At 49.1% G+C, this 14,779-nt stretch overlaps 1 protein-coding gene across 10 annotated transcripts in view; it reads right to left on the bottom strand.

The window, feature by feature from the left end:
• Positions 1–2,868: 2,868 nt before the first annotated feature.
• The window catches only part of TMED9 (transmembrane p24 trafficking protein 9), a 48,120-nt gene continuing 36,209 nt past the window's right edge, over positions 2,869–14,779 (bottom strand). For 4 of the 10 annotated variants that reach the window (XM_063642592.1, XM_063642591.1, XM_063642597.1 and 1 more), the window contains 6 exons: positions 7,579–7,680; positions 6,914–7,466; positions 6,641–6,741; positions 5,506–5,631; positions 5,009–5,155; positions 2,869–3,722 (listed from right to left, as the gene is read on the bottom strand). In XM_063642592.1, the coding sequence (XP_063498662.1) occupies positions 3,573–3,722; positions 5,009–5,155; positions 5,506–5,631; positions 6,641–6,741; positions 6,914–7,097 (708 nt within the window). In that variant the 5' untranslated portion in view covers positions 7,098–7,466; positions 7,579–7,680 and the 3' untranslated portion in view covers positions 2,869–3,572. Of the gene's footprint in view, positions 3,723–5,008; positions 5,156–5,505; positions 5,632–6,640; positions 6,742–6,913; positions 7,467–7,578; positions 7,681–13,285; positions 13,407–14,779 lie in introns of those variants that run through there. The other 6 variants (XM_063642593.1, XM_063642594.1, XM_063642595.1 and 3 more) reach the window with 4 other exon arrangements.

The following is a 14,779-nucleotide window of genomic DNA, read 5'->3' as shown; positions in this document are numbered from 1 at the left end:
CTGGGGAAAGAAAGCGGCAGTTGTTAGACTTGACCTCCTCTGCTCTTCCAGGCAAACTTTAAGTTTCCTAATAGATAGCAAACATCTATTAAGTTCTTATTATGTGCCAGTCATTGTTAATAGTTCTTACTACATGAGGGTTATCTCACGTAGCCCTTGTCGGTAGGTGCTTATCCCCAAGTTAAAGTTGAGGGAACTGAGGCACAGAGAGGCAAATCAGGTAGTTTGGTTGCACAATCTATGGGTTTGGGGTTTTTGGTTTTTTTCCCCACAATCTATGAGCTTAATCACTCTGCTCCAGAGATAACTTCACCACGGGTGGGAAATGAATCATTCCCAGTAACCCCTTTACCCCGTAAACCTGGAAGTATATAATCCACCCATTCCCCTTCCTGTTGACTCCCCCAGGGCACTGCATCCTACGCCAGAATCTTGGCCAATGCACAGCCCATCTAAAGGGCTCCATCCGGTTAGCTGTTACCACATCAGGATGAAGTCCTACTTCAGATTGTCAGATTCACTCTCTCAAGAAATCAGATCTCAAATGAAAACCCAAATTATCTAATTTTTAAATGTGATATCCAGCTAAGAGCCATGTTGATAATGACACTTCAACTCTGGTCTCTTTTCACTTTTTTATTTTATTTTGTTTATTTATTTTTTGAGACAGAGTCTCACTCTGTCACTCAGGCTGGAGTGCAGTGGCACGATCTCAGCTCACTGCAACCTCTGCCTCCCGGGGTCAAGCAATTCTCCTGTCTCAGCCTCCCGAGTAGCTGGGATTACAGGCGCCTGCCACCACGCCTGGCTAATTTTTGTATTTTTAGTAGAGACGGGGTTTTACCATGTTGGTGGCTGGTCTCGAACTCCTGACCTCAGGTGATCTGCCTGCCTCTACCTCCCAAAGTGCTGGGATTACAGGCATGAGCCACCATGCCCAGCCTGTGGTCTTTTTTCAAAAACACACAACTCTAGTCTAATCATGAGAAAAACATCAGACAAATCCTAGCTGAGAAATTGTACAAAACACCTGACCTGTACTCCTCAAAACAGTCAAGGAATCATCAAAAACAAGGAAGGTCTAAGAAACTGTCACAGACAAAAGGAGCCTAAGGGGACACAGTGACTATATGTGATGTGGAATCCTGGAACAGAGAAAGGACAGTAGGTAAAAACTAAGGAAGTCTGGATAAAGTAATGCATGATGTTAATAACAGGGAAAGTCTTCACAATTTTTCTGCAATTTTAAAGCTGTTCTTTAAAAGTACTCTTTTTTTTGACATGGAGTCTCACTCTGTTGCCCAGGCTGGAGTGCAGTGGCGCAATCTCAGCTCACTGCAAGCTTCGCCTCCCGGGTTCTCGCCATTCTCCTGCCTCAGCCTCCCGAGTAGCTGGGACTAGGCGCCTGCCACCACGCCCGGCTAATTTTTTGTATTTTTTTTTAGTAGAGACGGGGTTTCACCGTGTTAGCCAGGTTGGTCTCGATCTCCTGACCTCGTGATCTGCTCGCCTCGGCCTCCCAAAGTGCTGGGGTTATAGGCGTGAGCCACCGCTCCCGGCTTTTTTTTTTTTTGAGACAGAGTCTCACTGTAGCCCAGGTTGGAGTGTAGTGGTGCGATCTTGGCTCACTGCAACCTCTGTCTCCTGGGTTCAAGTGATTCTGCTGCCTCAGCCTCCCAAGTAGCTGGGATTTCAGGCACACGCCACCACACCTGGCTACTTTTTTGTATTTTTAGTAGAGATGAGGTTTCACCATGTTGGCCAGGCTGGTCTCAAACTCCTGGCCTCAAGCCATCCACCTACCTCAGCCTCCCAAAGTGCTGGGATTACAGATGTGAACCACCATGGCCGGCCAAAAAACTTTTTTTTTTCATGTGGAAGAATTAGTTGGCAGCATGAGCCCAGATTGCATCATCCCATTAGGGGAAGCAGCCCCCAAACTTGTCTCCTTCTTCCCGTTCTTTCTCACACACTGCTGTAACCTCCCTCACATTTCTTGTCAGAAGGTTCTTCTCAAAACTGCCTGCCCATTTGCCTCCCCCAACCCCCAACAGCAGCCTCACATCCCTGATCAGTAACACTGTGATTCTGAGGTGCCAATAGGGCTCTCAGTGGCTTTACCAGCCCCTGGGTGATTACTGCAAAGGGCCCAGCGGCCAGAGGGAGGGGGCAGGCATTTACCCCACCACCTGCTCAGTATTAAGCCAGCCAAGCTGCTGCCTTCAGCTTGTGCCTGTGGGTGCCTGCAGCCCCTCTTGAAAGGTGGGCATGTCCAAATCGCTTACCTGGGGCTCGAGGCTTCTCTAACTCTAATCCAACCTTCCTTTCCAGCTTCTTCACAACACCCTCTGCAGCTGAAACTAAACACCCATCCACCTCCATTCCAGCTGTTTGCCTCCACTTCTCCAACCACCCCTGTCCTGCCATCTCCTTCCAGCAGAATCCTTCCTCTCCTTCATGATCCTGGTTGAAATCACTTGCTGTTGGTTTAGCCCATCAACATCCTTGTCCCTGCCAGCCCAGGGTGGCTGTCCTGTAGCACTCCTCTGCTCAATGCACCTCTTTACCAGGCACTTCCTGGCAGCATCCATGACAATCCTGCTTACTGACTCTAGAAACAGAGGGAACTTCACCAGGGAGCTGGCACGGAGGAAAGGGTATAGATTTGAGCCCCAGCCCAATTTACTTGTTGTGTAATCTTGGACAAACCCACTATTCCCTGCCACAGGAAGGCCTGGAGAAGAAGGAAAGAATGAAGCTGACTGGTGGGAATTCACTTTGGAATGTGAAGTGCTTTGCTCTTTGGAAGAACTGACATTCTCTGAAGCACCTTGCAGTTATGCCCACTGATGATTGAGTAACTTGCACTGGACAAGAAGTCGTTTTTTTTTAATTGGGAAACTCATGTAACAAACCTAAATTTATTGAAAATGAAATCAGTAACTAAGACTCTGTAGGCCCCACCCCAACCAGCACCAAGGCCTCTACTTGGCCTGGTCCCAGTTCTTTAAGCCCCAGAATGGACAACCATGTGAAGCAGCTCAGGTCAACCGCAGGGCCACATTCCCATACTGCAAACCCCTCCACCCACCCTCAACTCACACACACCCTGGATCAGCAGGTCTAGGCTGAAAGAGAGAACAGTGAGGTTCCCAGGGTGGCAGGTGGGTATGACAGGCACCATACCCCAACTTGCTTAAAACCCTAAGTTAGCAAAGGAAGACAGAAGACTGGCTTGCCTGCCCATTCCCCTCCCCCAACCCCCAACAGCAGCCTCACATCCCTGATCAGTAACACTGTGATTCTGAGGTGCCAAGAGGAGGGGCTTTACCAGCCCCTGGGTGATTACTGCCAAAGGGCTCAGAGGCCAGAGAGACAGGGCAGGAATTTGCCCCACCACCTGCTCAGTATTAGCCAAGCTGCTGCCTTCAGCTTGTGCCTGTGGGTGCCTCCAGCCCCTCTCCCTTCCAGAACAGGTGTGGCTGGAAACCAGTCCTCCTGACAGAAGAAGTCAGTTCCAGGAGGTCCTTTCTCCCCCAGCCTGGGAGGATGGGTTGTGACACCTGGGACAGCTACACAAGCTTCTTGGCTTCAAAGAAGCTCTTGAGGTGCCGCATCTGCCATACACCGATGGCCACGAGGATGAGGGTCTGCAGAATGGACCACCACAGCACCCGCTGGTTGGTGCTCTCACTGGTCTGCCGGAAGCGCTCCTCTCGCCACTGTAGGGGAATATAAGGTGAGCCTGAGTTGGCTGGGGCTGCTATAACTGCTGGATTCCCAGACCAAGAGGATGCCCAAGGTCAGCCAGCTTTGCCCAGGTTCCAGCCAAGTGCCTGCAAAGTGTCACTCTACCTGGGGACTATCTTTACCCTCAGGCAACCTACTCGTTCTCCCAAGTCTGTTTCTTCATCTGTCAGGCATAGCCCTCACCTAGTCCTGCCCTGGTGCCTGGGAGAGAGGTAAGGTAGTTGCGGTATCACCCCACGAGGCAGAGCTGCCCTGGAGCACACAGGAGTGGACTTGCCCTAAGCCCTCTGCCTATGTCTCCCAGACTGCTCCTTGAAGATGGTGGGCACAGGCTGTAAACTGGCAGGCTGGGGGCTGGATCTGGCCTTTATGTACGTTTTGTTGGGCTCACACAGTGCACAGTCTTTTGTCAACATTTAAAACACTGGTGGCCGGGCGCGGTGGCTCACGCTTGTAATCCCAGCACTTTGGGAGGCCGAGGCAGGCGGATCACGAGGTCAGGAGATCGAGACCATGGTGAAACCCCGTCTCTACTGAAAACACACAAAAAAAAATTAGCCGGGCGTGGTGGCGGGCGCCTGTAGTCCCAGCTACTCGGAGAGGCTGAGGCAGGAGAATGGCGTGAACCCGGGAGGCGGAGCTTGCAGTGAGCCGAGATTGCGCCACTGCACTCCAGCCTGGGTGACAGAGCGAGACTCCGTCTCAAAAAAAAAAAAAAAAATAAAACACTGGTAATTTGTGCAGCAGCAATAGAAAAAAAATAAAAAATAAATTAAAATGTTCACATAAAAATCCTATTTCTCTTGAAAAAAATGGAATATCTGTAAACCCAGGGCTGGTATTTCTGCAAGGAGGCCCCCAGGTGACACTGAACAGTGGCTGTGCTTGTTTAGATGGGTCACTGCCTACTAGTCCTTAAGGTCACAGATTCATTCATGGTACTCTCTGGTTCCTGGTCACCGGTAAGTTTGAGACCCCAGTCCTGGGAGCATGTGGACTCACTGAAACAGCACCCAAGGTGTTGGTATCAAATCCTACTGTGCCATTCTGTGTGTAGCTGTGATTTAGGGCAATGACAGCCTCTTATGAGTCTGTATCCTCAATTACAAGGTGGAGTTAGTAATACCCACCCCACGACCTACAATGCAGTGCAGGTAAGTCCCTTGGGGGTCTCAGAATGAATTTAATGTGAAATTCCTGGCTGAGCCGGTGGGCAGCTTCTAGGGAGAAGCCCACTGCTCCCGGCCCAGTCACTCACCCGCTGGTAGTTCTGCTCTTTCTGGATCTGCTCCACTTGTTCCACCAGCTGTCGCACTCGTAGCTGCAACTCACTCAACTTGTCTTTAGCAGCAATTTCTGCATAGTCGTTGGCATGTTCACCTACCTGGATGTCCAGGTGAACTCTCTGAAGACAGACAAAGGAGATAAGGGAAATCTGGTAGCCCTGCTCCATCTTCCTGCCAGAGACTGACAGCTCATCCCCGACTTTCCTTCATCTGTTCATTTAGCCAACAGACTGGGCCCTCTTCAGTGTCTTAGCCCCATGGGGCTCTGGGCACACAAGCAAGTATTATACAAAGAGCTCAAGTATACAAAGAGCTCAGTCACTGTGTCCTGGAGATCCACTGGAAACCCAGTGTTCTTAGGAGACACAAAATCTGACATAATCCTCTCACACCCACAGCGCCACGGGTCCCCCAGTCCTCACCAAAGGATGAAGGCTGAAACCTGCAAGTCTCACATGGGCCCACTTACCAGCATGCCTCCAGCAAAGAGGGAGAACTTGGTGGAATTGGAGTGAAGACAGATCTGGTGCTCGCCAGGGGTATGGGAGGTGAAAGTGAACCTGCCCTCGGAGCCATACTGCCGGGCCAGGATGACCTGGAGGAAGGTAACAAGCTTCAGCCAGTATCATGGTAGGGATGGGAATGGAGGAAAACAGTGCTTAAGGCTCTAAGTACTGCAAAAGTTGACAGGCACAGCCTTTCACACCTCACCACACTGAAAGATTCAAAGCTGCTCAGCAGCTGTTGCCATATGCTTGTGTGAGAACTCTCTGCGGCAGGTGTTTAGAGTCTGAGAGTCTGACACCAGGGTGGCAAGTGACTGACTGCTCTTGGGAAGGGCTTTCCTTTATAGCTCATGCCCTTTCAACTTTTTTGGTGTGAGTTGTTTTTTGGGGGGTTCTTTTTTGTTTTTGTTTTTGAGACAGCGTCTCACTCTGTCGTCCCGGCTGGAGTGCAGTGCCACTATCTCAGCTCACTGCAGCCTCAGCCTCCCGGGTTCAAGCGATTATCGTGCTTTAGCCTCCCAAGTATCTGGGATTAGAGGTGTGTGCCACCACATCCGGCTAATTTTTTTTGTATTTTTACAAATACAAAAAACCTCCATCTGGGGTTTGCCAGACGGAGGTTGCCCAGGCCGGTCCTGAACTCCTGGCCTCAAGTGATCCACCCGCCTCGGCATCCCAAAGTGCTGGGATTACAGGCAAGAGCCACCACACCCCGCCATGAGTTTGTTTTTTAATGAAAAGTGACAGAAGGTGAGAGCTGAAGGGTTTTGCCGTTCGTTTTAATATCCTTACTTGTGAAGATTAAAAGCTGCTCATTTTGTGGGGAAAGTATCATGTTCTGTGAAATCTTAAAGTCTGGACGACTTTAAGAGTTGACAAAACTCTTTGATTTTTATCACCACAATTAATCCGCCTATTTCACAGACCGGGAAACTGGTTCCGGGAAGGTAACTAACTTGGCAGGGTCACGCAAGTCACTAGGATATTCCCACAACATCAACTGTCTCTCCCACTTTAGCAGATGCAGGAACTAGAACAGGAAGTACCAGAGCCCGCCTAACTGAGAGGCTGGCGGAGAGGAAGGGGGGGTTGGCTCACCTTGTCCTCTGGGTCCTTCACCTCCACAAACATGCCAAGCCCCGGGGTGGCCGGCTGGTACTCCTCCCGCTGCTTGTCATACAGCTGCGTCCGGTAGTTTCCTTGAGGGAAGCAGGGCGAGCCCAGGTCAGAGGATCGCGAGGTGGCATGGGTTCCGCGACCGCCTGGGCACGGCGAGGCCGTCTCCTCCCGGCTCTAGAGAGCTGTCTCGCTTCCCCCGCCCCAAGACCACGGTCACGTTCCAAACTCGCCCCTTCCTCCCCGCCCCCGCACCTATGACCATGGTCTCGTCTGGGATCTCCTCAATAAAGCACTTCTTCTCCGTCTCTCCGATGTGAAAGTAGAGCGCGCTTCCGCGCGTCGCCAGCCACAGCAGCAGCAGGAGGGTCCGCATCACTCTACCCAGCCCGGTTCCGGGCCGGGGCCGGACGACCAGCACGCCCAGCTCCACAGCCATCTTGCTCCACCTGCCTGCGCAGCCGCAGCCGGCCGCGCCACGTCGCCCTGCCGCCGCCGCGGTGCCTGCCGGGACCGCGAGTTCCGCCGGGTGGACCACAAATCCCGAGATGTCCCGCGGCCCTGGCGCGGCAGTACCTGATTGGGGCGCGGCTTTTACCTGAGAGAGAGCGGGTGCCCTAGAATAAAAACTTATTTCCGTTGACTCTCTTCATGGCCTGGCAACTGACGATGGTTACCAGCTTTTTATAGATGAAACTGAGGTCGTTTGTTTGAGGTCGCGGAGCGAATTGCGAACAGACACAGGATTCGAACCTAGGATCCCTTACTTTCCTTGGCACAGCATCTACCACTCTTGATTTGCTTCTACCTTTAAAAATGAATTTAAAGAGAACGACCAAATAATGCACAAATGTATTATCAAAAAAGATTAAAAGAAAAAAAAGGCAAGGTCTCCCATTACCACTTCTTTGTCCTCATACCCTGTCCACTCCTAAATCGGATGTTATCCTCTCAAGCATTTCTCCGACCACACACAGCCTCTGCTGCCAGATCCCGACTGCAATGGCTCGTTACTATCAATTCTACAGAAATAGAATGGAGAAAAGTATGTCTATATCATCTTCTCAGAAGCAGAAGTCCTAAACTATCAGGTATGTTTTAAAGAACAAAATTATTACAAATAAAATTAAATCCTTATTCCCTCCATCCCTTTCCAGATGCAGCTGCTTTAATAATAACTTTGATTTATATCTATTCCACTAATAAGGAATTTTAAAAATAGGCTGGGGGTGGTGGCTCACACATGTAATCCCAGCACTTTGGAAGGCTGAAGCAGGAGAGCTGCTTGAGCTCAGGAGTTCAAGACCAGACTGGGCAACATGGTGAAACCCTGTCTCTACAAAAAAAATACAAAAATTAGCCAGGTGTTGTGGCTCGCACCTGTAGTCCCAACTACTTAGCCAGGCGTGGTGGCACATTCCTGTAGTCCCAGCTACTTAGGAGGCTGAAGTGGGAGGATTGCTTGAGCCCAGGAGGTCAAGGCTGCAGTGAGCTGTGATTGTGCCACTGTACTCTAGCCTGGGTGACAGTGAGACCTGTCTCAATAAATAAATAAATAAATAAATAAAAATTAAAAGAAATTATGGACCAGGTGCAGTGGCTCACACCTGTAATCCCAACACTTTGGGAGGCCAAGGTAGGTGGATCACCTGAGGTCAGGAGTTCGAGACCAGCCTGGCCAACATGGTAAAGCCCCGTTTCTACTAAAAATACAAAAATTAGCCAGGCATGATAGCACACACCTGTAATCCCAGCTACTCGGGAGCCTGAGGCAGGAGAATCACTTGAACCCGGGAGGCGGAGGTTGCAGTGAGCTGAGATCGTGCCACTGCACTCCAGCCTTGGCGACAGAGTGACACTCTGTCTCAAAAAAAATCATAAATTATGGCACACTTCTATAATTAAATATTATATAGCCATGAAAAAAGAATGGCTATCTGGTTATCGGTAAGAAATTGGTAACTATGCTTTCTTATATAAAAGAGGAACAGGGGTTTGGGGAGCTATGGTGGGAGAGGAAGCTGCTTTATAAATGTTTTACTGAAGCATAAAACAAAGACAGTAAAGTGCATAAGCTAAATGTTTACCTCTCAGTGAATTTTCATAAATTGAACACAATTTGTGAAAATACCAACACCAGATGCCATAAATTTATATAGTTGCTGTCTCTGCATGTATTTTTGGGTCTGGCATAAGTTGTCTGAAACCCAGCCATACCCTTTCACCTTTGGCCTAGTTAAAACTTCCCGTCCCCATGTAGTTGCCTGTGATATAATTCACTCATTCCTCATCCCACTGACTCAAAACCCAACACACCCCATAGCTGCTGACCACGATAAAACCTAATGGTCATCACTAGGGTAGTGTAAGTGTTTCCTCGTTCATGCATGCTTTCTTTAAAATGCTCAGCATCACTAATGATCAGGGAAATGCAAATCAAAACCACAATGCGATACCACCTCACTCCTGCAAGGATGGCCACCATCAAAAAATCAAAAAATAATAGATGTTGGTGTGGATGGAGTGAACAGGGAACACTTCTACACTGCTGGTGGGAATGTAAACTAGTACAGCCACTATGGAAGACAGTGTGGAGATTCCTTAAAGAACTAAAAGTAGAACTACCATTTGATCCAGAAATCCCACTACTGGGTATCTACCTAGAGGGAAAGAGGTCATTCTACGAAAAAGATACTTGCACACGCATGTTTATAGCAGCACAATTCACAGTTGCAAAAATGTGGAACCAACCCAAATGTCCATCAATAAAGAAACTGGTGGCCGGGAGCAGTGACTCACGCTTGTAATCCCAGCACTTTGGGAGGCCGAGGCGGGCGGATCACGAGGTCAGGAGATCGAGACCACGGTGAAACCCCGTCTCTACTAAAAATACAAAAAATTAGCCGGGCGTGGTCGCGGGCGCCTGTAGTCCCAGCTACTCGGAGAGGCTAAGGCAGGAGAATGGCGTGAACCCGGGAGGCGGAGCTTGCAGTGAGCCGAGATCGCGCCACCACACTCCAGCCTGGGTGACAGAGCAAGACTCCGTCTCAAAAAAAATAAAATAAAATAAAATAAAAATAAAATAAAATAAAATAAAAAATAAAGAAACTGGTATATATATGTATACATATATATATTATGGAATACTACTCAGCCATAAAAAGGAATGAATTAATGGCATTTGCAGCATCCTGGATGGAACTGGAGACTATTATTCTTTTTTTTTTTTTTTTTTTTTTTTGAGACGGAGTCTCGCTCTGTCGCCCAGGCTGGAGTGCAGTGGCGCAATCTCGGCTCACTGCAAGCTCCGCCTCCCGGGTTCACGCCATTCTCCTGCCTCAGCCTCTCCGAGTAGCTGGGACTACAGGCGCCGGCCACCGCGCCCGGCTAATTTTTTGTATTTTTAGTAGAGACGGGGTTTCACCGTGTATTATTCTAAGTGAAGTAACTCAGGAAGGGAAAACCAAACGTCGTATGTTCTCACTCATAACTGGGAGCTAAGCTATGAGGCTGTAAAGGCATAAGAATGACACAATAGACTCTGGGGACTCAGGGGAAAGCGTGCGAAGGGCTGAGGGATAAGAGTCTACACATTGGGTTCAATGTATACTGCTTGGGTGATGGGTGCACCAAAACCAAAATCTCACAGATCACCACTAAAGAACTTACTCATGTAACCAAATACCACCTGTTCCCCGAAATCCTACGGAAATTAAAAAAAAACAAACTTTTTTTAAATAGCCAATTCATACTGCCTGCAGGAAAGCCTAAAGAATAACGCCTACTTACTTAAAAAAGGCAGTCCCACAAGTCCTCTCTCACACACCCCCACCCCACCCACTGGTTGTGTTCCCCACTGTCTCTGGACTTCCCAGAGGACTACATGGCACCCCTGTTCTCTCTGGGGTCTGTGAGTAATCAGCTGCCCCTGCTATTTCATGTGTTTCATTGAGCCATCCCCGCTGTGTCTCACCTGACTGACACACCCTAATAACCCAACTCTCCTGACAAACTTGCTAGGAATAAGCTGGACACAGTTCAGACAAGAGCCACAAGAGTGTGTGCCAGTATAGACAAGTTTCCTGTCAGAGGGACACTAGCTGCAGGCTGGACACTTGAGCTTCCATCTGCCAGGATAAAAAAAGTATCCTGTGAGGCCAGGCGCAGTGGTTGGTGCCTGTAATCCCACCACTTTGGGAGGCCAAGGCAAGAGGATTGCTTGAGATCAGGAGTTTGAGACCAGCCTGGCCAACACAGTGAGACCCCATCTCTACAAAAAATAAACAAAATTAGCCGGGCATGGTGGAATGCACCTGTGGTCCCATCTACTTGGGAGGCTGAGGTGGGAGGAGAGCTTGAGCCCAGTAGGTTGAAGCTGCAGTGAATTGGGATCGTGCCACTGGGCAACAGAGCAAGACCTTGCCAGAAAGAAAGGAAAGGAAAGGGGAGGGGAGGGGTTGTGGGGAGGGGAGGGGAGGGCAGGGGTTGTGGGGAGGGGGGAGGGGAGGGGAGGGGTTGTGGGGAGGGGAGTGGGGAGGGGAGGAGGAGGGGGAGGGGGAGGGGAAGGGGGAGGGGAGGGGGAGGGGGAGGGGAAGGGGGAGGGGAGGGGAGGGGGAGGGGAAGGGGGAGGGGAAAATGCTGTGAAAGGTACACTGTAAACAGCTCCCCCAGATCCCCACCAGGGCAGCGCTAGAACTCATAGCCACTTTCCAGAGAGAGACCTTAAGGCCAAATTGGAAGAAAATATAACATCAGATCAGGAAAGATCTTTGTTTTTAAGTACATACTCTTTTTTTACTGCTTAAGGAAATTTTTTTGTTTGTTTGTTTTGTTTTGTTTGTTTTGCCACGGGCATCTTCTCTCTCTCTCTCTCTCTCCTGTGATAGGGTCTTGCTCTGTCACCCAGGCTGGAGTGTAGTGGTTCAATCATCACTCACTGCTGTCTCAACCTCCCAAGTTCAAGCAATCCTTCCACCTCAGCCTCCCAAGTAACTGGGACTACAGGCACGCACCACTACGCCCAGCTAATTTTCGTATTTTTTTTAGCGATAGAGTCTCGCTATGTTGCCCAGGCTGGTCTTCAACTCCTGGGCTCAAGCAATCCTCCTGCCTCAGCCTCCCAAAGTGCTGGGATTACAGGCATGAGCTACTGCACCTGGCCATCTTTCACATTTTCAATGAAAAAAAAGTTAATTTTAAAAAATCAAAGTTGCCGGGTGCGGTGGCTCAAGCCTGTAATCCCAGCACTTTGGGAGGCCGAGGTGGGCGGATCACGAGGTCAGGAGATTGAGACCATCCTGGCTAACACGGTGAAACCCCGTCTCTACTAAAAAAATACAAAAAATTAGCCGGGCACGGTGGCGGGTGCCTGTAGTCCCAGCTACTCGGGAGGCTGAGGCAGGAGAATGGCGTGAACCCGGGAAGCGGAGCTTGCAGTGAGCCGAGATCGCGCCACTGCCCTCCAGCCTGGGGGAGAGAGCAAGACTCCGTCTCAAAAAAAAAAAAAAAAAAAAAAAAATCAGTTATCAGTGGCTACTGTAAAAAAAAGTATAGACCCAGTCCTGGCTGGGCACGGTGACTCACGCCTGTAATCCCAGCACTTTGGGAGGCCAAGGCGGGCGGATCACGAGGTCAGGAGATCAAGACCATCCTAGCTAACACGGTGAAACCCCGTCTCTACTAAAAATACAAAAAAAAAAAAAAAATTAGCTGGGCGTGGTGGTGGGTGCCTGTAGTCCTAGCTACTTGGGAGGCTGAGGCAGGAGAATGGCGTGAACCTGGGAGGTGGAGCTTGCAGTGAGCCGAGATTGTGCCACTGCACTCCAGCCTGGGCAACACAGCGAGACTCTGTCTTAAAAAAAAAAAATAATATAGACCAGTCCTTGAATATCCCAAACCTCAGAGACAGACTTTGTTTATAGAATTATGTCAGAAAGACAGGTCCTAGCTTGAGTTTCTGGCCTTCGTATCTCAAGCATATCCCTGCAGAGAATTGGTATAATACATGCAAAGGCAGACTCCTGGCTATGCGTGGACCTCTCTGTTGGTCCTTTCAGAAACCTCCCTCCTTTCCTTGGCCAGGATGATTTTCAGTGAAGAACTTCTGACCTCAAGGTGGCTGCCTCCCAGATTGGTCAGGAGACACTAACCCTTCCTGTACTCACCCTCAGCTATGAAGAGCAGGAATCAAAAGGGTTTGTGGTTTCTGGGATACAGTACAGTGTATGCATGAATGTAGGGTACAAGGCTAAATGTCCCGACTTGCCCTACTACAGAACAGGTTGATGTCTTAGCAATAGTAACATTTAACTGTGACTTTTTTAGCTCAGATATGAGATTGAACTTGTTATAAATGAAAAGAACTCTCCTCAAGCACTGTTACTGAACACTGAATGGCTTTCGAAATTAGCTTTTGCTGCAGACTTGATCATGTTTCCTTTTTTGACATAAGGTCTGGCTCTGTCACCCAGGCTGGAGTGCAGTGGTGTGATCACAGCTCACTGTAGCCTCAACTTCAGGGGCTCAAGCAATCCTCCCACCTTAGCCTCCCGAGTAGCTGAAACTGCAGGGGTGCAACACCGTGCCCGGCTAATTTTTAAAAAATATTTTGTAGAGATAGGATCTCACTGTGTGGCCCAGGCTTGTCTCAACTCCTGGACTCAAACGATCCTCCCACCGCAGTCTCCCGAAGTGTTAGGGTTACAGGCGTGAGCCACCACACCTGGCCATATTTCTTTATTGATTCAACCTAAAATGACAAGGCAAAACAGATCTATTTGAAACTGTGTTGGGGGTCTCCGAGACCACCCTCAGGTTCACTGATTTACTAGAAGTATTCATAGAATTCAGAAAAGCTGTTATATTCATGGTTATGGCTTATTACAGCAAAAGGATACAGATGAAGATCAGGAAGAAGGGCAGAGATCAGGAGAGATTGCGTACAAGCTTCTGGTGGGCCTCTCCCACTGGAGTTACACAGACAGCACTAGTTCACTTAGTAATGATGTCTGACAACATGTATGAAGTTTTATCAGCCAGGGAAGCTCACTTGAGCCTTGGTGTCCAAGGATTTGACCCCATGGGCAATTTGGCTAATTCCCCAGAGGTCAAAACTGATACAGGCCAGGTGCAGTCACTCACGCCTGTAATCCTAGCACTTTGGGAGGCCAAGGCGGGCAGATCACTTGAGGCCAGGAGTTCGAGACCAGCCTGGCCAACATGGCGAAACCCCGTCTCTATTAAAAATATAAAAATTGGCTGGGCACGGTGGCTCACGCCTGTAACCCTAGTACTTTGGGAGGCCAAGGCAGGCGGATCACCAGGTCAGGAGATCGAAACCATCCTGGCTAACATGGTGAAACCCCGTCTCTACCAAAAACACACACAAAAAAATTAGCTGAGTGTGGTGGTGGGCGCCTGTAGTCCCAGCTACTCAGGAGGCTGAGGCAGGAGAATGGCGTGAACCCGGGAGGCGGAGGTTGCAATGAGCCGAGATTGCGCCACTGTGCTCCAGCCTGAGCATCACAGCAAGACTCCATCAAAAAAATAATAATAATAATAAAAATTTAAAAATAAAAAAATTAGCCCGGCATGGTGGTGGCACCTGTAATCCCATCCACTCTGGAGGCTGAGGCAGGGGAATCACTTGAACCCCGGAGGCAGAGGTTGCAGTGAGCCGAGATCCTGCCACTGCACTCCAGCCTGGGCAACAGATTGAGACTCCGTCTCAAAAAACAAACAAACAAAACAAAACAAAACAAAAAAACTGATACAGCATGGCCTAGGGCCCCCACCATAAATCAGACCATTAGCATAAACTATCTGGCATGGCCCAAGACCTTGGGAATATAAATACACTTATCAGGCAGGATATTCCAAGGGCTTACACGCTGTCTCCCAGGAGTCAGTCAAAGGCCAGTTTCTTTGAAATAGGCAGAGTTTGAAAAACCTCAAACTTGTTGAGTTAACCCTTTGCAGCACAGAAACTTATACTGCAGCAAAGTCATTTCTGTGACAACTATAACCATATTGTTTCAATCACAAGTAGTGTCAAGCTGCTTTATACCTTTCCCCTGGTATTAGAAGTTAATGATGTGAGATCTCTATTCCTACACATATTTT

This window comes from Symphalangus syndactylus, chromosome 7 (assembly GCF_028878055.3).
Source record: "Symphalangus syndactylus isolate Jambi chromosome 7, NHGRI_mSymSyn1-v2.1_pri, whole genome shotgun sequence".
NCBI classification, from domain to species: Eukaryota; Metazoa; Chordata; class Mammalia; order Primates; family Hylobatidae; genus Symphalangus; species Symphalangus syndactylus.
The sequence above is the reverse complement of the archived record's forward strand: the minus strand, read 5'-3'. Positions and strand labels throughout refer to the sequence as shown.